This window comes from Pyrgilauda ruficollis, unplaced genomic scaffold, assembly GCF_017590135.1.
Source record: "Pyrgilauda ruficollis isolate IOZ18807 unplaced genomic scaffold, ASM1759013v1 scaffold137, whole genome shotgun sequence".
Taxonomy (NCBI): Eukaryota; Metazoa; Chordata; class Aves; order Passeriformes; family Passeridae; genus Pyrgilauda; species Pyrgilauda ruficollis.
The window spans coordinates 1,146,145-1,168,097 of NW_024512210.1; the positions used below are offsets into that span (position 1 = coordinate 1,146,145).

The 21,953-nt window shown below is 37.6% G+C and overlaps 1 protein-coding gene across 1 annotated transcript in view; it reads left to right on the forward strand.

Annotated features, from left to right (window-relative positions):
* The window catches only part of RECK (reversion inducing cysteine rich protein with kazal motifs), a 48,125-nt gene that overhangs the window by 20,181 nt on the left and 5,991 nt on the right, over window positions 1-21,953 (forward strand). Inside the window, exons 7-17 of the mRNA XM_041459518.1 lie at window positions 6,423-6,456; window positions 7,287-7,484; window positions 7,896-8,163; window positions 9,600-9,779; window positions 10,728-10,940; window positions 11,695-11,831; window positions 12,301-12,441; window positions 15,030-15,218; window positions 18,668-18,790; window positions 19,266-19,437; window positions 21,508-21,700. Coding sequence (XP_041315452.1) covers window positions 6,423-6,456; window positions 7,287-7,484; window positions 7,896-8,163; window positions 9,600-9,779; window positions 10,728-10,940; window positions 11,695-11,831; window positions 12,301-12,441; window positions 15,030-15,218; window positions 18,668-18,790; window positions 19,266-19,437; window positions 21,508-21,700 — 1,848 coding nt within the window. The remainder of the gene's footprint in view (window positions 1-6,422; window positions 6,457-7,286; window positions 7,485-7,895; window positions 8,164-9,599; window positions 9,780-10,727; window positions 10,941-11,694; window positions 11,832-12,300; window positions 12,442-15,029; window positions 15,219-18,667; window positions 18,791-19,265; window positions 19,438-21,507; window positions 21,701-21,953) is intronic.

Below are 21,953 nucleotides of genomic sequence, written 5' to 3' on the forward strand. Positions count from 1 at the left end.
AGACCACATGGAATACATGCTTGGGTGAGCAGCTTAAAATAGTTCATTAACCTTAAAATCAGCTGTAAAGGCTTTATTACTCTGTTTAAGATGCCTTTTCTTTCTTCCGTGCATGGAAAGAGTAGCACTGAAGTTACCATTAGATTGCAGCTCTTGAGTCTGTGCACTGCATATTGTGAGTTTACCTCTCTGAATACTAAGAACTCCAGCTTTTACTTCATGTGTTCCAAATAAGACATATAAACTTCTCTAGCTCATTGGTACTGTGAGAGCTTTACTGCAATTGAGCACTATTAACATCTCCCAAGCAGTTGAAATGCAGCTGAAAATGTCACCACTTATTTAGCCTCTGCTCTTAAAACTACTTTTGATGCAAAATAGTGAGCACTTGATGTCCCTGGATAGTTTAAAGGTAGTTTTGCTATCACAGATTTGAGCACTCTAGCTTAATCTCACTTTGCAGCTTTTAAACACAGAAACTTAAAGTGCAGTGCCTGCAGCTTCAAGTGCTGTAATGGGGATTCAGAAAAGTATTCACTCTGCTACGGTATTGGTTTGTTTTTTCCTTCTAGGGTCATGCGATCCTGCTTTTTGTTGAGATTATAGTGAATGCTGACTATTAATTACCCCTGCTGGAAAATGCAGTCATCAGTTTTTAGCTCTTATCTAATTGTTTGTGTGGATTACTCCGAGACAATAGATAATAACTCAAGGAGCTGTTTAGGACATTGTTTAGCTAAAGGTTCCTAAACAGTTTTAATGAACTCCTAAGGCACAGGGCTGTGTGTGGCTGCTGGAAGTACAGCTTACTGAATTCAGGATGGACTCTGACCATACACTACACATTGTAGATAATGTTGTTGTCATCTACTGGTGTTTTTTGTCTCTATTATCTGCTGTTCAAAGAAGGTTGATAGAACACTCAATGATCTTGCCAAAAATTTGAGTTCCAGTAAATTTTGTACTACCTCACTGTGCAAATGTTTTCAGTTCTTTACTGGTTTACATAATAGAGGAAAATCTTGATCTTACTTGTTATTACTACAAGTTTTTTAAGTTTTTAGCTGGTGTTCACCATCATTTGACACTTAGCTGATTCCACTAAACCTTAGTATGTTGTTACCTTCTGACTTTTATCTTCTCTCAATAAATGCAAAGATTAAATGAAGTCAAGGAGAGATCAAGAGGGTTTTCTTTTCTGAGCTTAAATGCACAGAGTTAAGCATTTTACTGTTGTGTTTGTTAACTGCAGGTAATACTTCTAAATTAAGATGGTCTTAATTGGGTAGGATCTAGATTCAAATATTTGTCATGCTTAGCTTGCCTAAGACAATAGTACTAAAGCTATTTTTCTGCCGAACTTAGTAGAATATAGATACCATGATAATTTTTAGGGAGGAAAATAATTTTTGGTGGGCTTTTTGCAAAATACTCCTAATTTCTGTTGTGAAACAACAGCTTCACTGTTGCTTTTCATTCAAGACACAAGAGGCGGCCATTTAGAAAAAATGTATTTATAATGTGAAAGCATGCCTCACAATGTAAAGAGGACTTCTTCCTTCAGCAAAATGTTCTGCTCTGTTTGTGTTGGGGTGTGTACATTTTTGGGTTTTGAGCCGTTACCTGCAGCTGATGAGCTCCAAAAAGAGCGAAACCAGTTAGGTCCTGCAGTACTGGCTAAAATCTTCCTTCAGGGGGGTTCTGGTGGGGAAGACTGAAAAAGGTTCTCTGCTGCATAAACCTCAACAGCCTTTTTCAATTTTCATAGCACCAAAAAGAAATCTTTGAGAGCCTTTGCTTTAAGGTGTACGTGGTTGTGGTGCTGGTGTCTGCCTTCCACTTTCCACTCCAAAGCCAGTCTCACTGGCTTTAATCACCAGGCTTGGAAACACCTGGCTTTAAAAAAACAGAGAAGTCTGAAAGATGGGACTTCTGCACAAGTAAAACAAATAATTGTGTTTGTGGTTTAGAAATTTTGATATTGCTATCTTTGTTCACTTAATTTGGTATTCAACACAAGTTTAAAATGGAGTATCAGACCGTGTATGTACACAGTATTACCTTTGTACCATCATTTTCCCAAATCCTGATGACTTAATAATTCCTTTAAAGAGAACATACTTTTCTCCTCGCTTGGTTTCTGTGTTGATTGGCTGGTTTGGTTTTGTTTTTCCTTACCTATATCTGCCTTTTACCTTTTGCTTTGTTTTCTGTGTCTTTCTTCACTGCCAGTTCACTCAAAGATTCCAAAGAAATCTTGAGTGTGCAGAAAAGCTGCTGACCTCTTAGATATGAGTGCTAATTTAGTAGAGATGGACATGAACCTTGTGTTCTGAAAAGCAGTTGCAGTTACTAATTCAAATCAGACTGTCTAATGCTGTAAAGTTTATTTATGAACATATGATTAGACACTAGTTTTGAAATTTTTTTTAAGATTATTTCATATCTATGTAGCTATACCCCTCACATGTGTGAGGGGTATATATGTCCACATAAACTGAACGTTACCCAGGCCTACCCAAAAAACAAAGTCAGCACCCTCAACTAGCATTCTATTGGTGGCTACAGACACTTACAGTTTTGTGAAATATGATGAGTTGTTGTTACAACTCAGTGCAGCTGAATTTCTTCCCCTGCCTTCCTTCAACTGCCACTTTTCCACACACATTCCCTCCCCTTCCTTGCCTTACTCTGCCTCTGGCATCTGGCAGGTCCTTCTAAAAGACGATATCTAAAAAACGCTTATTCTATTCTGTTCTGACATAGTATCATACCTGTTGATATTGCTGACTTAAATCCTATGGGATGAGAAAAATGAGTTTTCATCAGGATTAGTGAGAGAGATCAAGTCATGGCAAGGTGATGGTGTAAGGGCATACACAAGACTATACAGCTGGGAATAGGGACAAGGTGGAAAAGAGAAGCCAGACCACCTCCTAAGAGAAATACGAGGATTATTACAGTGATTCAGCAGTCTGTGGAAATGTAGTTTCAAAATACAGAAAGAAGATTTATTATTAGGTTAGGACTTCCTGCCTGTATAAAATTGGTGTATGAAATCGCTGTGAGAAGATAATTTTGCCTCAATTTGAGCCCTTCTTTAGAGGAGGAATATTAGTAGATACTATAATCTTCTCAACATTCTCCTTTCTTTTGTGTCCTCTGAGCAGGGCAAGTGACACTGTTATTCATTAACTGTTTTAGAATCACTTTTTTGTATCATTCACCTTCTAAATAATGTGACATCTGAGTACGATTCTAAGTATTGTTTGTGCTAACAGTATGGTCAAGTACTCGGTATAACCATGGCAGACAGACTTCAGACTTTCCAGCAGCCTCTGCTGTCCCAGTGCCTTAATTAATAAAGTTACAGTGTTAATTCTGCCTGGCTGGTTTGTGTGCCACCTTCCAGTGCTCCATGCAGGGAGGCTCTGGAGAAGTCAAATTTCAACAGCTTCTGAGGAGGGTCGGTTCAGGCGCAGTGTTGTGTGTGGCAGGTCCCAAGGAAACCGGGTGGCCACATCGAAACAGGTCCTTTCTGGTAACCTTTGCCTGGCATCCACAGTGAAGAACAAAATGTATGGTGCTACAAAAATGTCATGACTTTTTAGGCAGCAGTATCAATCTGTTCTTTACAGTTGTAGGATGGTGACCTCACCTCTGTGTTCTTTCTCCATTAAATCTCTTGTCCCTCATCTGTGTTACACAGATGGATGTGTAACAGGATTTGGTTTGTGTGTAAGAAAGAAGGGAACATCTAAAGTTAATCAGATGAAAACATGCTGCTGGGATGAAGAATCTTGCTGCAAATTCATTGTAATCTGAGAGAAATAATGCAGTATCTGTGCTTTTGGGAGAAAAGATCTGAAATATTGTAGAGGATTTTTGGCATGGAAAAAAATATCTGAATTGCTACTTTATGAAATCTAGGGCTTTGTTTTATGTAAGGCAGATTTTTCAGTTTTTGTGTGAGATGTACCAATAGATCTGTGCTTTATTTATGACCACTAGAATTATAAATAGTTGCTGTTTGTGGATAAATAACTTACACTTTCAAGTTAGATGTGTGTTCATTCTCTTAGGGCCTTTCATTGCCACATTTGCCATGGCTTACCAAGGTTTAAATTAATTTCTGAGTGCTAACAGAAGGAATTTGATGCTGCTCATTACAGTATTGGGACTGTCCTGTTTAAGATCTTGTGTTCAGAAAAAAGCAAGAAGAAAATACGAATGAAAAACAAATTCCTACACACTAAACAATATCTAAGTCAAAAGGAAAAATAAAATAATCAAGTTAATTCCCAACACGTTTGTATTTTCATCTGTTTGCAGCAGTAGAGATCTGCACAAAAATAGCCCCAAAATTATTGGATACCCCCTTCTCTGCAATGCAATGAATAACCTGTAACTAAGATAGATGAAGAATGGTGAACTACTGACCTTGAACTAGGTCTGCATTTTGAGCTCTCTTCCTTGTCTTAGAGGTAGTAGCACATGTGGTGCTTTCCTGTTTTGAAGCAAGACTTTAATCCCACATGATTTGGGATCAGTCTGATGGTGTTTCTGTTTTCTTCTGTGTGAAATACAAATTTGTTTAATTATAGAGATCAGGAGATCAGGAATTTTATTAAGATGGGGATTGTGTTTTTTCACTATATTGATCAGGTATTTGATCAGGTTTTATAATCTGGTGTTCTGACAATTGTAGAGGTTAGATATTTCTAAATTCAAATTTCTCTTTTCTCACAATCATATAATTTTAGTCTTTGATGACTGGTAACTACATTTTGGAATTTCAACCTCATGACTTCATCTTTTCATAGAGTTCCAGACAGCTTATGTGCAGTATCTAATTTTTTTAATGGGAAATGTGCTTATTCAGTGTGGGTTTTTTTGCAAGAGTTCAGTAGTCATGAGGGAGGGGATTCTCCCCCTCTACTCTGTTCTTGTGAGACCCACCTGTGTGGTGGATACCCCATGTGTGGAGATGCAAATCTTGACTCCATGTTTCAGAAGGCTGGATTATTATATTATGATATATATTAAAATACTATATTAAAAACTATACTAAAATAATAGAGAGAAGAGGATTCACCAGACGGCTAGAAAGAAGAATAAGAATGGAATGCAATAACAAAATCTTGTGACTCTCAGAGTCCAATGCAGCTGCATCTGTGATTGGCCATCAATTAGAAACAACCAACATGCCCCAATCACAGATGCCCCTGTTGCATTCCACAGTAGCAGACAGTTATTGTTTACATTTCTTTCCTGAGGCACTCAGCTCCTCAGGAGGGAAAAATCCTAGCAAAGGATTTTTCATAAAATATCATGGTGACACACCTGGAGTGCTACATCCAGTGCTACGTCTTCAGCACAGGAAGGATGTGGACCTGTTGGAATGAGTCCAGAGGAGAGTCACAGAGAGATGGAGCATGTCTCCTTTGAAGACAGGCTGAGAGAGCTGGTGTTGTTCAGTCTAGAGAAGAAAAGGATCCTGGGAGACCTTATAGCACTTCCTGGTGCCCAAAGGGGGCCTACAAGAAAGCTGGAAATAAACTTTTTGGCAGGGCTTGTTGTTATAGGGCGAGGGTTAATGATTGTAAACTAAAAGAGGATAGTTTCAGACTAGATACAAAGAATATTTTTTTTTTTTTATTATGAGGGGGGTGAGGCACTGGCACTGGTTGCCCAGAGAGGCTGTCAATGCTCCATCCCTGGAAGTGCTCAAGTTGGAAGTGCTCAAGTGCCCAGGTTGGATGGGGCTCTGAGCAGCCTGGTCTAGTGGAAAATGTCCCTGCCCATGGCAGGGGATTGTGACTAGATGAGCTTTAAGGTCCCTTCCAACCCAAACCATTCCATGACTGGTCTGCAGATTAGAGACCTCTGAAACAAAGCAGCAGGATGTGTGTGTTTCCCTTCTTCTGACATTTGAGATGTACATCCCCCAGCTGTGCCTTTTGGCTGCAGTTCAAGGGAGTTGGTTGCATGCTTTAGCTTTTAAGGTACATTGTCATGGAGTTATTTTGTTGAGATTTACTATTTGCATGCATCCATCTGTGCAGAATTATTTTTTTCTACATAGAATTTTTTAAATTATTGTCCTTAAAAAAAAAACCCAACATTTTGGGACACCCTATTATAGCAGTTTACCCTGTTTCTAAGTTAGTCCAGGAAAGTCTTCTAATTTGCTTGTTGGCTTGAATATTTATTAGTTTTATTATGAGTACACACAGACCTTTGGTGACCCTTGATCTCTTAATTTCCTGGTTTCACTGTTTGTATAGTGATTTTGTTTTAATGTAATCTAATTGAAGCAAATAATACCAAAGATTTATTAGCTCATTATAACAAATGACTGGATACTTAAATATTTATTTGAAGTTTTCTGGCTTGTAACACTGCTTTTGTTTTGATTTCAGAATGCACTCTTTAGTTGTATTAACAGAAATGAAAGTAAGTATAATGAAGAGTTTATTTTGTTTTTCTTTTGTATTATTCATTTTTCTCTAAACTATAAGAGATTATGTAGGTGAACATATACACAAACACATGGATTTCAGATCCATATAAGCAAAAGCCACAACTAAATTGTCTTACTCAAGTAATAAAGGGATTTGGCTATTTGTATAATTAATATCAGTTTTTTAATTTGTGAACCTGTATTTATCTTTTCTGTTGTCTTTTTCTTCTGCTTGTTCATTTGCTGTGTGCTAAGTAGCAAAATTAAATGCATAGTTGAAATGTTGAAGAACCATGCGTTTTGTTGCTTGATATCTGTGTATATAAAATGAAATCATTGTCTCAGAATTAGTTCCAGTAGAAGCTGTTCTCGAGAGCTACTATATGTATTTAACAACATAGCAAAAATGGGTGAATCACCAGTACCATCTGTCTGGGTTTTTTGAATGATACTACTCTCATATTTGTTTGCTTATTAGTAGTATTTCTCTGATAATTCAATTATTGGACATGTCTGGTTACCTAAAATAAGAACAAAACAGCTGAAAATGAGATGCAGCTGGCTTGCTCACCTCTTGAACTTGAGTTCAAGGCAGGTTTAATACTGACTTTTCTCCTGCCAGACAAAAAAATGCAGTTTGGCTAGTTACACATATTTCCAGTCATTCTGTAGACAGAGATTTTTCAATAGAGCATAGAAATTGTTCTTTTTTTGGTTTTATTTCATTTCCTTGAACATCCTTGTGTGTCAGACTTGCTCATCTCTTCATTTCTCTGCGTAGCAACCCATAGATTTTCTGTTGTTTGTCTGTTTGCCTCCCCAGTGGGGTCAGTCTGTTGCAGTTATGCAGGTCACCATACGAACTGCCGGGAATATTGCCAAGCGATTTTTCGGACAGACTCCTCTCCTGGTCCCTCACAAATTAAAGCAGTTGAAAATTACTGTGCATCTATCAGCCCTCAGCTTATACACTGCGTGAATAACTACACACAGTCGTATCCAATGAGAAACCCTACAGACAGTAAGTACAAATAAATCCTTCTTTACTGAAAGTTATAGAAGATACTGAAATTTTACTTCTTGTACATTTTATATAAAATGTGTTATTGTAGAAGTCTATAGTATAAATTGTATTACTGTCATTATATGAATATATATGATGATAACTTTTGGGTTTAGGTGCAATCATTATATGAATTTATATGATGATAACTTTTGGTTTAGGTGCATTAATAATTTTTATTTACTTTTCATTTTTACATATTGGCTTTGTAGGTTTTTTTCAGAGTTGATTCTATTTAGGAGAAGCAATGTTATTTGAGATTCTTTGGAGGAGGAGAAGGCACCTTACAGCACTTTTATTTCTCAGGGCTGTTATGTTGTGCATCTTTAATGTTGTTTTGTGCTTGACTGTTAACTATTTTGTTAACAGGTTTGTATTGCTGTGATAGAGCAGAAGACTATGCGTGTCAGACTGCTTGTAAAAGAATTCTAATGTCAATGAAGACAGAGCTTGAAATTGTTGATGGACTTATAGAAGGCTGTAAAACCATGCCTCTCCCTCAGGACCCACTTTGGCAATGTTTTCTTGAGAGCTCAAGATCTGTTCACCCCGGAGTCACTGTGCACCCTCCACCTTCAACAGGCCTCGATGGAGCTAAGCTCCATTGCTGTTCTAAAGCAAATTCTTCCACATGTAGGTCAGTATCTCTCTAAGCTTGTTTCCAGTTGTGAACGTACTTGGGAGTTTGTCTTGTTTCTGGCCTTTGCCTGAATCTTGCTGTGTACATCAAATAGGAAGTTCTGGAATTCTTAGAAAAAATACAGGTTCAGGTAACCAGATAGTGATCTGTTGAGTAATGTGTTCTGTCCAATACTTTTTATATCAAAACATACTGTTTTTTAAGAGGAATCAATCTTTTTTTACATTTGACACTGGCATATTATAGCAGACACAGTAAGCTAATGAAACTTGTACCATACTTGTGGTCATAATAGCCAACATTGCAGCCTCTGGTTGAGGTCTTAATGAGATGCTAAAGAGAGACAAAAGGACAATCAGCTCCACAAACTCTCAAGTGCCTGGTTGCTTCATATCAAAACCTTGGCAGTATTCCTTTCTAGATGCTCTTCTGGTTTTTGTCGGTGAAAAATAACTTAGGTAATTTAGTAATTAAATAAGGGAACTAACTATTCTGACATTTAGAAAATCAAAGGTTTTCAGCAAATTGTTGCATGCTTGCAAATTATTGAGGCATTTTTAGTCTAGAGTGGTTTTCTGTCCACTTTAAAAATAGATGATGATTGCATTTTAAATGCATCAGTGTGTCTGAATAAGTGGCAAGCATTTTACTTCCTTTTATATCAAAGTTTCCAATAACAACATCTCATGAATGCAGCAGGGTCTTTTAACAGCTTTAGTAGTAGAGCCCTGTACTTACATTATTTCTTAGAACGTTGTAGCATAGGATAGGTAATAAAGTATCTTTTAGTTCCTTGCTTTGACAGTGAGTTCTAAAATGGATCCTTCTGTCAAGTTTTCAATAGGCAGGAGATCTAATAATACAGTGAGGTTCTGTATCTTGGGATGGAAACTTCTGTAGTTTGTGGGACATTGCCATGAACAATGTGAGCTGGGTATTGGTGACACCAGGAAACATCTCAAACAAAAGCAGCAAACAGTATCCCTGTTTCAAACATCAGGGCAAAAGAAGAAATGTATTTTGCTTGACAGTCATTTCTGTAGGAGAAAGTGTGATTTGAAGCTGAAGGATGGAATTAGAAGTTGTTCATTTTTATGTCAATTTGGATTTATTACCAGTAAAATCAGCTGGGTTAGTTTTCATTTCAAAGGTGTAAATTCAGGTTTCCAGTCGTTACATTTTTATTGGATATTGCAGTTTTATATCCTGAAGTCTTTTGGTCTTACTAGCTTAAAGATGTGCTGACATGCTTGAGCAAAATGGGTCATGTGCTTTGAGAACTACATTTGGGTGCCCTTGGAGACTTTGTGGGCTCTAACACAATCCTCTGTGGTGAGCAGAGGCAGAGTGATGGAGCAGTGGTGGGCTATATCTGAATGGCTGTTGTTCTTTTAATTTTATTTTCTTCCTCTCTATTTCTTTTTTGTTTTCAGAGAGCTCTGCACTAAACTTTATAGCACGAGCTGGGGCAATTCACAGAGCTGGCAAGAATTTGATCGCTTTTGTGAGTATAATGCAGTTGAAGTTTCCATGTTGACCTGTTTAGCAGATGTACGAGAACCTTGTCAGCTGGGCTGTAGAAATCTTACTTACTGCACTAATTTTAATAACAGGTAGGAGAGAGACACTGAATATTTTATAAAGGAATTCCTATGCTTTGATTTAAAAAATAAAGCTAAATGTTTTTAAGACTTATTTTGAGATTGTATATAGCTTTCTTTCTGCAAATATGGTTTTAGTTTATTTGAAAATAAGTAGTTTTTCTTTAGAATGAACTTTTGGAAATGTATTTAGCAACAGATGTAACAAAACTTACGAGAATAAAAGTTAACCCGTGAACTTGTAAAATGTCACAGTGTATTACCTCTGCATGTTCCTCTGTCTTACTGCATAGACAAGTAAGTCATGGTTACTGGAATGTTGTATATTATAAATAAGGTAAAAGTGTTTGTTAAATTTACATGTTACTCATTCTCAAAATTCCTTTTTTGCAGAGTTGTTTCTGTGGATTTGTACTCTGTAGGACAAAATGATTTAAAAGTGGTGTCTGAAGTAATTGCATGGTTACAGTTAGAGTTCAAAAAAACCCCTAAATTTTCTTAGCTATTAGAGATCTCTCATTTTTTTGGTTTTTTTGGGTTTTTTTAAATAGTATATAGTGGCATGAGTGTTAATAGGAGAATCCTGAACCTGGCTAAATATAAATCATAAATCAACTTGCATTAGTGATTCACCAAGAAACATTTACAGAAATATTTGGGCTATGATATTTGCTCTTAGGTTAACTTCAGGTGAGAAATATTGAAGTGATGTTTGATCTAAGAGATAGAGGTGAGAAGGGAGTTTCAGCCTTGAGTCTTAAAGACCTTGTCTTCCTTAAAGATAGATTTCAAATTTATTCTGATCTTGCTTAACTGTGGGAGAGATTAATAGCTTGTATACCACAAAAAGCAAGCCATATGAAGGATGTAGAGTTCTTATGGTGAAAAGGGAAAATGTGTGGTACTTTATTTTTCTTTTATCTGTGCTATACATATTATATCTTACCTTCTCCTTTTAAGACCAACAGAACTATTTAGAAGCTGCAATACTCAGTCAGACCAGGGAGCCATGAATGACATGAAGCTGTGGGAAAAAGGGAGTATTAAGATGCCTTTCATAAATATTCCTGTGCTTGATATTAAAAAATGCCAACCAGAAATGTGGAAGGCAATTGCCTGCTCCCTGCAGATTAAACCTTGTCACAGCAAATCCAGAGGAAGTATTATCTGCAAGTAAGTACCGTGGGGAAAACAAAAACCATTGTAGAGGTTTTACTAAGGATTTTAATGAAAACTAAAAAGCTGTAGGACTGTGTTTGCTGTGTTAGGAAAACATGGCAAGGCAAACATGGAAGGAATATGAAATTGCTTGGTTGCCGTTGCTTGAATCTCCATCACTGTAAATGAAGATATTTGCCTGTTAATGAGATGAATGTATGTGCTTGCATTGTCAAATGAAAGAAAAAACAGATGTATTGAAGTTTTTTTAGCTCTCCGTGGGGTCTTAAACCTTTCCTCTTTTTTGGTTTTGGGATCTACTGATGGCTTGCAGCTGACAGAAAGATCAGGAAAAAAAAGGGGTTTTTTGTTTTAATAAATTTTGAAAGTAGGTAATTAACTGCTCTTTTTTTTACCTAATAGTGCAGGTAGTGAGGTAGAGTTCAACCCATATTAGACATTCGTAAATGAAGGAAGTGCTTGGTCTTGGAAGATACATGCGTATGATGCCATAGAAAATGAAGATCACCAAGCCCAAAGTCAAAGAGAAATAGTACAAGCAGTAGTTTCTGTCTTTGTGTCACAAATTTGTTCCTTCCTCCTATGTAAAATGTAGCATATACATATATATATAAACACTCTGCTGTGAGGCATATTGGGAAAGTTGTGGATTCAGGGAAGGGAATAACATAGAAAGAAATCTTTTTCATATAAGCCCTTTTTTCTTCAAGTCGTTTTCATGAAGTTCTGTCTCTTTATTTATCTGTAGATCAGATTGTGTGGAAATACTAAAGAAGTGTGGAGATCATAATAAATTCCCTGAAGGTCACTCAGCTGAGAGTATTTGTGAGCTCTTATCTCCAACAGATGACTTGGAGAACTGTATACCCTTGGATACTTATCTGAGTAAGTACTAACCTACCTCTGCAGCAAAATTAGAAACCAGGATACTTTGAATGCTTGTCATTACTTTTAATTGTCTTCATTATTTATTTTTAAGAAAATGGTATTGAATTTGAGACATTTTATTTAGTGTATTAGAAAAAATTTGAATTTTCAAGTTGCCATAGTTCATTGCTTCTGTTCCTTCTTGTATTGGGCATATGTGACAAGAAAATTATTGGGCAAACAAGACAAAGGAAATATATTTTGCATGTGAAGGATCATCTGGGTCATTATTTCCAGGACTGAGGATTAAACTGTTGAAATAAGTTAACTACCTGGTCATATCACACTTCTACATCTATAATTAAATTTAAAAAGTTCACAGAATTGCCAAAAATATTATTTTACTGGATGTATGAAATGCCATGCTTTGCTGAAGAAACATAAACCTCATTTAAATCAGTGTAGATGATCTGTATTCTGTTTTCAGGCCCAAGTTCTTTAGGCAACATTGTAGAAGATGTCACACATCCATGTAATCCAAATCCATGTGCAGCTAATCAGCTGTGTGAAGTAAATAGGAAAGGATGTCAGTCTGGAGAGCTGTGTCTTCCATATTTGTGTGTGCCAGGTAAGGTTTTTTAGGCTTCTCTTTACTGAATTTTGCAGGTAAACATGTCACTGAATGTTGAAGGTTTTGAAGTGAACTGCTGTGCCATGATTTAACCCAGCTGGCACCTGAGTACTGCACAGCCACTCGTTGGCTTCCCTCTCCAGCCTGGGCAGGAACAGTTTAGTCACTGAAATAAAGTTAGTAATAATAATTGTGATGGTGCTGATGATGAAAAGGGAGATAACAAAAAGAGAGGAATACAACCCACAGGAACCAAGAGATGCACAGTGCCACACCTCCCCTCCCACTAACCCAGCACCCAGCCCTTCCCAAAGACGTCTGGACATGCAGCCGATGGTGTTTCTGCTTCTGCTCCTGCTCCCTTCAGTGACACTTGTAATGTGGTTCCACCTTGTAGAGGTGGCCGATCTGGAGTCTGATGGCTCGACCTAGACGCCACAACCTTCCCAGAGGGAGGTCCCGCAAGAGAGAGCTTTCTAGGAGTTTTAGGCAGTCCTTCAGCTGTCGGGTAACCTCAGCAAGGGGCAGGCAGCTCACCTCAGCTCTTAGCAGTGATTTCAGCTCTGCCTTGTGAGGTGTACCCTGGCCAACACAGGGACAAAGACACAGGAGCACTGTGTGGTTGTTCCACAGAGGTAGCCTTTATTCCAGCAACTTGCAAAGGATGCTAGTGATGTCAGCTCCCTCCTGAACAAGGCAGAAACTGGGGGTTTTATGGGGAAAAGCAGGGGTGGTACAAAGGGGGAAAAACCAATCAGTCCCAACAAATCTACATGGGGTTCCAAAGCGTGCTGGGAACTCACCATGACCACGGAGGATTTCTCAGTCCAGGAGGGTTTGAGAAGATCTTATCAGAGCCCATTCAAGGGATACCTCTCCAAGGGAGAGGGCTGGCATGCCCATCTGTCTCCACAATTCCCCTTCTCTACTTAATAAAAAAGCATCCCTAACAGCTCTTTTAAAACAACATAAAAGGCATGAGAACATAAGTAACACAATAAAAATCACAATAAAAATCCATAAAGTACCCTTAACCAAAGATGAAACCCATCCAGTTAATCCCCATTGTCCAAAAAGTTCCTTGATGCAGTCAGGGTTGTTCTCCACTTCTATGTCCTTTACTTGCTCCTTCCTAGCACCTCACCAGAAAGACACTTACGGTCATTTGGGAACTGCTTTTTTAGAACACTGGTGTTGTCTAACCTCAGCACCATGTATAAATGTGAGCTGACTGGGGAGAAAACCTCATTGCAGAATAAGTTTCAGGTACCTAACTTTGAAATGGCAGGGTTGGGTGCTGTCAGTAGCAAGGATCAAATCTACAAAAAGGAAGTGTAAGACTCTGCAATGTCCAACTTCTATAACCCATTCATTGTTCTGCCCTAGGCACTGGTAGTGCTTGCCAGTTTTCCCCCTTCCTTTAAAGCAGGAGTTGTCGTTCAGTGACATGAGGGGTCAGCCGTGGTTCTTGAAGCAGAGCGGAAAGTGTGCATTTGGTGACCACTTGAACATGCGTGTGACTGAGCAAGTGAGAGCAACACTGATTTTTATATTGAATTGTATGGAGCAGTCTCCTTTCTAGAGGAGGTGATGGAGAACATTGCTATAGCTGTTTCACATCAGTTCCCTGAGCCTTTCTTCCAGCAGTTCTGTGGCTGAGCAGCAGTTCCCCAGTGGTTCCTAATTAAAAAGGAAAGCAGGATTTTGCTTCACTCATACATCTGCTCTACTAAAAGTGAGGAGAGACTTCAGCTCATTCTTTGTGTGAGCCTAGGGACATATGCTTCTATGACCCTTACAAATATTTTTGTTTTCCTGGAAAGCTGAGTCTTATTACTATAGAGGTTGTATTGTCTTCACTTGCTGCAAAAGTCATTCAAAGTCATGTGAAAACAAGCTCTGAATACAGAGCTTTAGAAGAGACAATTTGCTTCCTCTGAAGGTTGGAAAGTGACTTTTGTGTTTTAATTCTATTTTTTTATTGGCTGAAAGTTTCAGGCGGCTTGTTGCAGTTCACCCCTTGTAGAGTTATTTCAATCTATTTATGTTATTATTTTTCCTTACAATTTTTAAATATTTTTTTTCTTTTCCAGTCTTTCTTTTTTAAATCCACTTTTCCTGCTTTTTCTCTCTTTCTCCCCTCCTCGCGTGTCTTGTAAGAATCCTTCAGTGTTCACTTAAGAGGTACAAGTAGAGAAGGGCACAATAAAATACGTGAGAGAAGGCAAATGACTGGGCTTTGCTTATGAGACCCTTTAATTCAAATTCTATATTGGAGAGGGTGAAGCATGTATAGTATTTGTCATATTTGTCATATACAGAGCTGGAAAACTAAAATATTTGAGTATTACTGTAATTTCAAGTCTATTTCTCAAAAGTAACATGGTACTTCAGAACTTTGTCTCAAGCAACTATCTTCTATTTTTGTTGCTTGTTGCCTCTTTGAAATGGGTGAGTGTAAAGGCAAGAGTAAGGCTGCTCAAGAACACCTTATGTTTTTTCAAGTCAATGTAGTAATTAATTTCAGTAGTGGCACTTGCCCACATCTTTACTGTTTATGAGCTAAAATTTTTCCTTGCATGCAGGCTGCAAACTGGGAGAAGCCTCTGATTTTATTGTCCGACAAGGTACACTTATCCAAGTTCCATCCTCAGCTGGTGATGTTGGCTGTTACAAGATTTGTACCTGTGGGCACAGTGGCTTGCTGGAGAACTGCATGGAAATGCGTTGTGTTGACCTCCAGAAATCATGCATTGTTGGAGGACAAAGGAAAAGTAAGTAATAGAGCAGTGAGGCATCCAGCAACTGCTCCTTACCTAAGGAATTTTGAACTACGTGAGAAGACACAGAGGATCTGAATTCAGAGTTGATCAGAAAATACAGAAGCTGATGATTGCATCCCTCTATTTCCTACTGGGTTAAGTCTTATATATGCTGGAGGGTTACACTGTTGAAATCAGTACTGAACTGTGCCTGTCTCAATCAATCACAGAAGGGTGTTCTCAGTACACCATTTCTTTTTAGCATGGGATGGTTTCTTTACTAGCTCCAAATGGTTGGTGAGGGGTTGTTTTGGATTTGTTGGGATTTTTTTCTTCCTTCCAGTGGCTTGTGGCATCTGGACCCATGAATACCCAAGGTTTGTGTTTCCACTCCAGTGGCTGGCACAAAGACCCCTTCCCCTACTTACTGATTCATTCACCTTAAGGTTTGTTAGTACTCCTGCACAGAGTAGGAAGCACACATCATAGAAGTGTAAAAATAGGATTGGATAAAAGTATAGGATAGGTTGTGGTGATCAAATGTAGGGTTCAGTGAGAAGGGCATACTGTCCAGCTACCTGTCTACATTGAACCATTCCCTTTTTCCCCTCTTCCCTTTGCTTTCCCACACATCTTCCTGCTTGATTCTTCTTAATTCCTCCTTTTCCTTTTCTTTGGCTCTTCCACTAAACATCCCCTAATAAGTTTTGCACAATCTCAACGTTAAATAAGAACTATAGTTTAAGATATTTATCCATGGGGCTAACATATGCCTAAAAATAAACGTGTAAGCAAATACATGATGATGATGAAGGTGTATTGAACACTGGTTTTTTTAAGTCTTCCTCACCATGGCAGCTCCCTGTTTAGAGTTTAAATTGGCTTGGGTAACAAGGATTTATTGGGTTCTACCTAATCTGACTGTCAAAGGAGTTCAAGGAAATGTGACAGGTGATGCTTCTTAGAAGATTATATTGATTTATTTTCAGATTTACTCTTTGCTTGAGACCTTTAAATGTGTGTTTTTGTCATGCAAACTGGCATTATAATCTTGGAAAAAGAAAACCAAAAAAATAGCTTCTACTAAGGTAGGGGAAAACTTATGAAAGGTCTTGGATATAAAGTGGAGTCTGTGCTGAGCTGTGACCTGTCTGAAGCTGGTCTCTTAAAATCAGCAAGCAAGAAATATTCTGCTAGTGAACAGTTACCTATCTCAGCATGGCATATTGTTTAGTGTCTGTAAATCAGCCCTTTTAAACTACTGTCAGACTGTTGTCCAAGCGGAGCTAAAGCAAGGTAAAAATATCTCATGAGTCCAAAATAACTGAGGTTTCTTTTTTACCATGTGATATGAGTTATTTTCACACTAATTAAGAGTTAAGAAGCAAGGCACTTGCTGTAGTTTCATATGTCACAAACATAATTTTCAGATTGGGAACCAAACCCTAAATCTTGAAAGAGCAGGAAATTGGGATATTATTTTCATTGCTCAGAAAAGTCTGCCTGCAGTATTCCACGGAACAGAATGGGGGATTTTGGAATCTGTTTTTTTTGTTGTTGTTTTTCCAAAGAAGATAAAAGGCAGCCAAACACACTTAAAACTTTTCTTTTGGGTTTTGGTTTGTTTTGGTTTTTTTTCAGAGTTGGTACTATTTGTTCATGGAAGCAGAACAATGAAAACATCTTAACATTAACAACATATTTGATCTATTTTTGTAAAAAATATCTGGTGAAAGTGGATGCTTTTAAGATATGGTTGTTAACAAATGCAGTTTTTAAATGATGACTGTAACTTTTTATGGACCATTCTATCCAAGGAAACTTTCAGTTTTTCAGATTATTGGTGAAAATAATCACAAAGATGTTTGATGCTGTACTTGTATTTTATGGTTGCACAGCTCTTGTTCTGGGAACCATATTATGTGTAGCTGTAGGTATTCAGTAAGTGCTGTCCATTTAAATACAAACAAACAAACTACCACAACCCCAAACCAGCTTCCACAACCCCAAAGACGGCTTCCTCTATTGCCATAGTGACTTACAAAGTGTTTGTGGTGATTCAGACTCTAGGTATTACGTAATAAAAAATAAAAATTACTAGGTTCCAAATTGGTTAGATGATGCATTGAAAGCAAAGAATTAAAAGTTTATGGTCACCATGTAAATATTTTACAGTAACTATATTTTATTGGTTTATATGTCAGTCGTAAAAAGTGAAGGTTTAGACATAACATCTGAACTGGGTTTTCTAAAACCATTCTCTATAAAGAAAACAACTTTGAATGTTTTGAATGATGCAGGGGGTTTTTGTGTTGTGAGTTGACTCCGGCTGATTAAATGATTACTGATGAGGACAGGCTGCTGTGTGCATCCTTTGACAGAAAAAGACAATAGCCCTGCACAGTTTTCAGGTGGATCCTAAGTCAGGTACTCTGAAGAATCACCTGAGATCCTGGGTTTGGCATTACCTTCTAAGCTTTTCTTCCCTGCTGGCAAATTCTTTGCTCCTTTGAGTAGTACTGTGGTGTAAAGAGAGCTTTTTGTGCTACAGAGGCTTTCTCTCCCACCCCCTCTTGTTCTGCCCTCATTTGTCTCTGAGCACCTCTTCTGAATTGCTCCAGTGCTGAGGGGTTTCCTTCTGCCTGTGTAATATTTTCTTAAAAATTCTAATTCTCAATCTCAATCCTTTGAAGAGATGAGAGGGAATTACCTTATTTTGTAAGGTAATTACTATTATGTTTTCCTCAAGAGCTGCGTACTTGTTGGTAGTTTTTGATAACCAGTTTGGTTATGGATAGATCAGAGTCTGTCATCAGCAAGAATTGATTTGATACAAAACATACATCACAGTGAAGGGCAGTCATATGGGCAGTTCAGAAAACCGAACTGGAGTTGCTAAATTGAAGAAAAATCCTCTAAGTTTGCAGTTTGATTCTTAGATTCAGGTGTGAAAACAATGCTGACTTATAAAATACGTTCCAATCCAATGAAGGCTGGAATGAAGCATTGGCACTTTTACTTCTTGACAAACACATAGAAGTTGTGCTTTATGTGTGAGACTAAAAGTTTACAAGGCTTATGTAAATTTAATTTAGAAGAATGTGTCTTTACAAAAGCTTTACCTTTAAGAAAACATGAAACTTGCTAGCCAGAATTTATTGTTCTTAAAAAAGAAGCCAAACAGAAACCTTATTTATACAGGCTTTGAAAGGACTAAGTGCTTGCTTCTGTGGTTAACTAATTAATCAAAACCACATGTGAACAGACTTTTCCTGTAAGTGAATAAAGCAAAACTTGAAATATATTGAAAAAAAAGGATGGAAATTTCACTGGGAAAATATACTGAAAAGGGAATTTACAGAAACAATTAATGAGACTGTTATATCTATGTAGTTCACATGAATGTGTAGCCTTTGGGTGTATTTGCATTAATTGTATGTATTTACGTAATTTATTTGAAGGCCATGGAGCATCCTTTAATATAGATTGCAATGTCTGTTCCTGTTTTGCTGGAAACTTGATTTGTTCCACACGTCAGTGTCTAACTGAGCACAGCTCAGAGGATGAACGCCGGAAGTTTACAGGTAACTTTCCAAACCATGAAAACTCTGAATTACCAGACTAAAACAGAATTACCAACTAAATTTTTTCTGCAGTATTAATGGAAAGCACATCTGTTAATTTGATAATTTGTTATTACTATGTTTTTTTTAACTGTTTTTTTTTTTCTCACGCCCAACCGGCACTGCAGGAAGAGCACATACTTTTAAAAAATCAATATTGAAAAATAAAACCTCAAGTACTGCATAAAAATAAGTAGAGACAGAGTGCACTAGGGACGAGAGATAAGGAGTTTAGGGAGAAAATGGAGAAAACTGAGTAGAATGAGCAAAGAGGCAAGACAAAAACTTCCCTTCCTCCTCCTTGTGCTCCAGCATTGCTAAATGGCAGGTGGGAGAAAGGGCTGAAGGCAGAGATGCCTCAGTGCCACCTTTTGTATCTTGTGTTGTGGAAAATGAGTGTACACACAGTCCCTGCTCTGTGTTGTTGCTCTTGCAGGTTTGCCCTGTAACTGTGTGGACCAGTTTGTCCCAGTCTGTGGCCAGAACGGACGCACGTATCCCAGCGCGTGCATAGCTCGCTGCGTTGGGCTCCAGGACAACCAGTTTGAATTTGGATCGTGTATTTCCAAGGATCCTTGCAACCCAAACCCTTGTAATAAAAATCAAAGGTAAAAGCAGAATATGTTTTCTAGCCTTTCTTTGGCTTCATCCACTCATAAATAGATAGATTAGATTTACGTGTTCTTTGAATGTGTTGTGTATTGTAACATTCTACTTTGGGGCTATTCCAATAAAACTGTTTGAAGTAGTTGCTTTTTATTTATCATAGTAATATTGGACTGTAATAGCTGCCAGTTCTTGGTTCCAGTTTTGTAGTGCTATGTCAATTAAATTCATTATGCAGCTCTCAGTTTAGCAATAAAGGAGACTTCACATACACTTTCAAAAGTGGGAGAATCAGATTTTGTCAAAATGGCAATAACTGTCATTTTACTACTTTGTTTCACACCATTTGCTAGTTTACAAAGAAGATCTACATCTGAATTGAAGACTTGGAGTCAGTCTTGCTTATTCTGTCAGTAATCTGTGCTTTTTGCCTCTAAAATAGGAAAATATCAATCACCCTTTTTTTTCTTAGACTGAAATCTTGTGAAAACTAAGTCTGTACAAATCTTTGGTTTTTCAATATCAAGAAAAGCAAAGTCTGCATAGACAAATGTATTAAAACAAAAATATGCTTTGTACTAGTGTCAGGAAAAAAAAAAGTCTGACCTTTCTTACAGAGATCAAAGTTTGTGGCTCACAATATTGGTCTCTGTCTTCAATTTTCCCAGTGTTGTGCAATATTGCAGTCTCCTTTGAGTTAGTGCATTTTTCTGTTTTGAAAGAAAGCCATCAAAATAAGTTGTGTAATATTGTGCTTTCATGAAAGCTGATTGTAGCAATTTTAGGGTTTTTTCCTTTTTCTGCATTTAAAATGCCATGATGCAGAAAAATACTGAGAAAACACTGTAGTTTTGTAGCTGTTACAGCCATAATGGCACTCAAAATTGGAATTTCAAACCTGCAATGTGGATAAACATTTTTTACTTTTTATGTTTGAAATTTGAAGAGTACATAGAGGCTTTCCATTTTTTCAAAATACCATTATGCTTAGAACCCCAACTTGTAGTTTCACTAAAGGACTGTACACAATACATTTTTCTGGGTCAGTTTGATAATGTAGCTCAAACTGAACATGCTCATCTGAAAATGCCCCTGATGCACTTCGAATGTATTTAGGATCTTACATTCCATTTGTGAAGTGTTTAAATCTCAGAATTTCCAAGCCTTCCCTAATACCAAAGGCGTGTCTGTAATGCATGGGAGTGCAGCGCTCAGAGAGAATACAGACATTTGTGCATGATGCAGTGGTGGCAGCACTGCTGTAATTTATGGAAGGAGGGGTTTGTCCAGAGAGGCCATGAGACCTTTCATCAGCCTCCTCAGTCTGGCATTGGCTGGCATTCCTCTAGCAGAGGGATGCCTTGCAGGGCCTATGCCAAATGTTTTGCAGATAAGATCATGGAAGGTACATGTTTAATACAAAGGGGAAAGAAGTTGTGCTGTTTTTCTGTCTGCACTTGTCTGTGAAGGCTACAGAGGAATGGATGCCAAGAAAGTGTAAATATGGGATTTTTCTGTTTGTTTGCAGTCATCCTCTAGGTGGGATGCTGTACAATATCGCAAACCTCCAAAGCTAGAATCAAATTAGATATTTGTAATTGAAGCCATATAATCTTGTAGGTCTTGTTTTCACCCCTTTCTCAGAGAAGGGAGAGACTAGACCTCTGCAGTACAATTTTTTCTTCTTGCTGTTTCCATGTTTTCTCTAGCCTAGCTGTTCTTAATTATTCATTTACAAAATGAAGTATGGGAGTGGGTAAGAAGTTTATCCAAGCCTTTGTCCATAATCCATTGAAAAATACTTGGTAAAAGATAAATGTTTGTGGAAACTGCAGTTGTGTTGACATACATTGAGCAAACATGATGTGAAACTCTTCCAGGTTTGTTTCAGGATGAGACCTGAAAAGGGCTATTCAGAGTGTTCTATCACTTGCATTTCCTGCCGCTCTGCTGAACCAGTTAGTTCTAAAGCACTGGAGAAAATTTCACTGAAAATATTTTCTCTCAATTTTTGAGACTTAAAAACACAATAATCCCATGACATGACATGAAATTATTATGACTTTCCACAGGTGCATACCAAAGAAACAAGTTTGCTTGACCAGTTTTGAGAAGTTTGAATGCAGCCAGCATGAATGTGTACCAAGGCAGTTAAATTGTGACCAGACACGGGATCCTGTTTGTGACACAGACAACGTGGAATACACTAACTTGTGTACTTTGTACCAAAAAGGAAAAAGTTTGGCATACCGAGGACCATGCCAGGTAGGAAGTGGTTCTGGCAATAATTATCAAATCTTCTTTGTTCCTTGGTGTTCAACTTAACTATTTTTATTTTTGTTTTTCTAAATATTGTTTGGTTTTTTGGGTCTTGTTTAAGTAGTCTTTTTGGGGTTTATAGCTTATAAAATGTTCTAATAAAAAGTAGTAATCTAAACTCTTATTTTTAACTAGTATAAAAATAATCTCACAATCTTCAGAATTTTGTCAAGTGTTTCTCTGCTTTAGTTAACAGTTA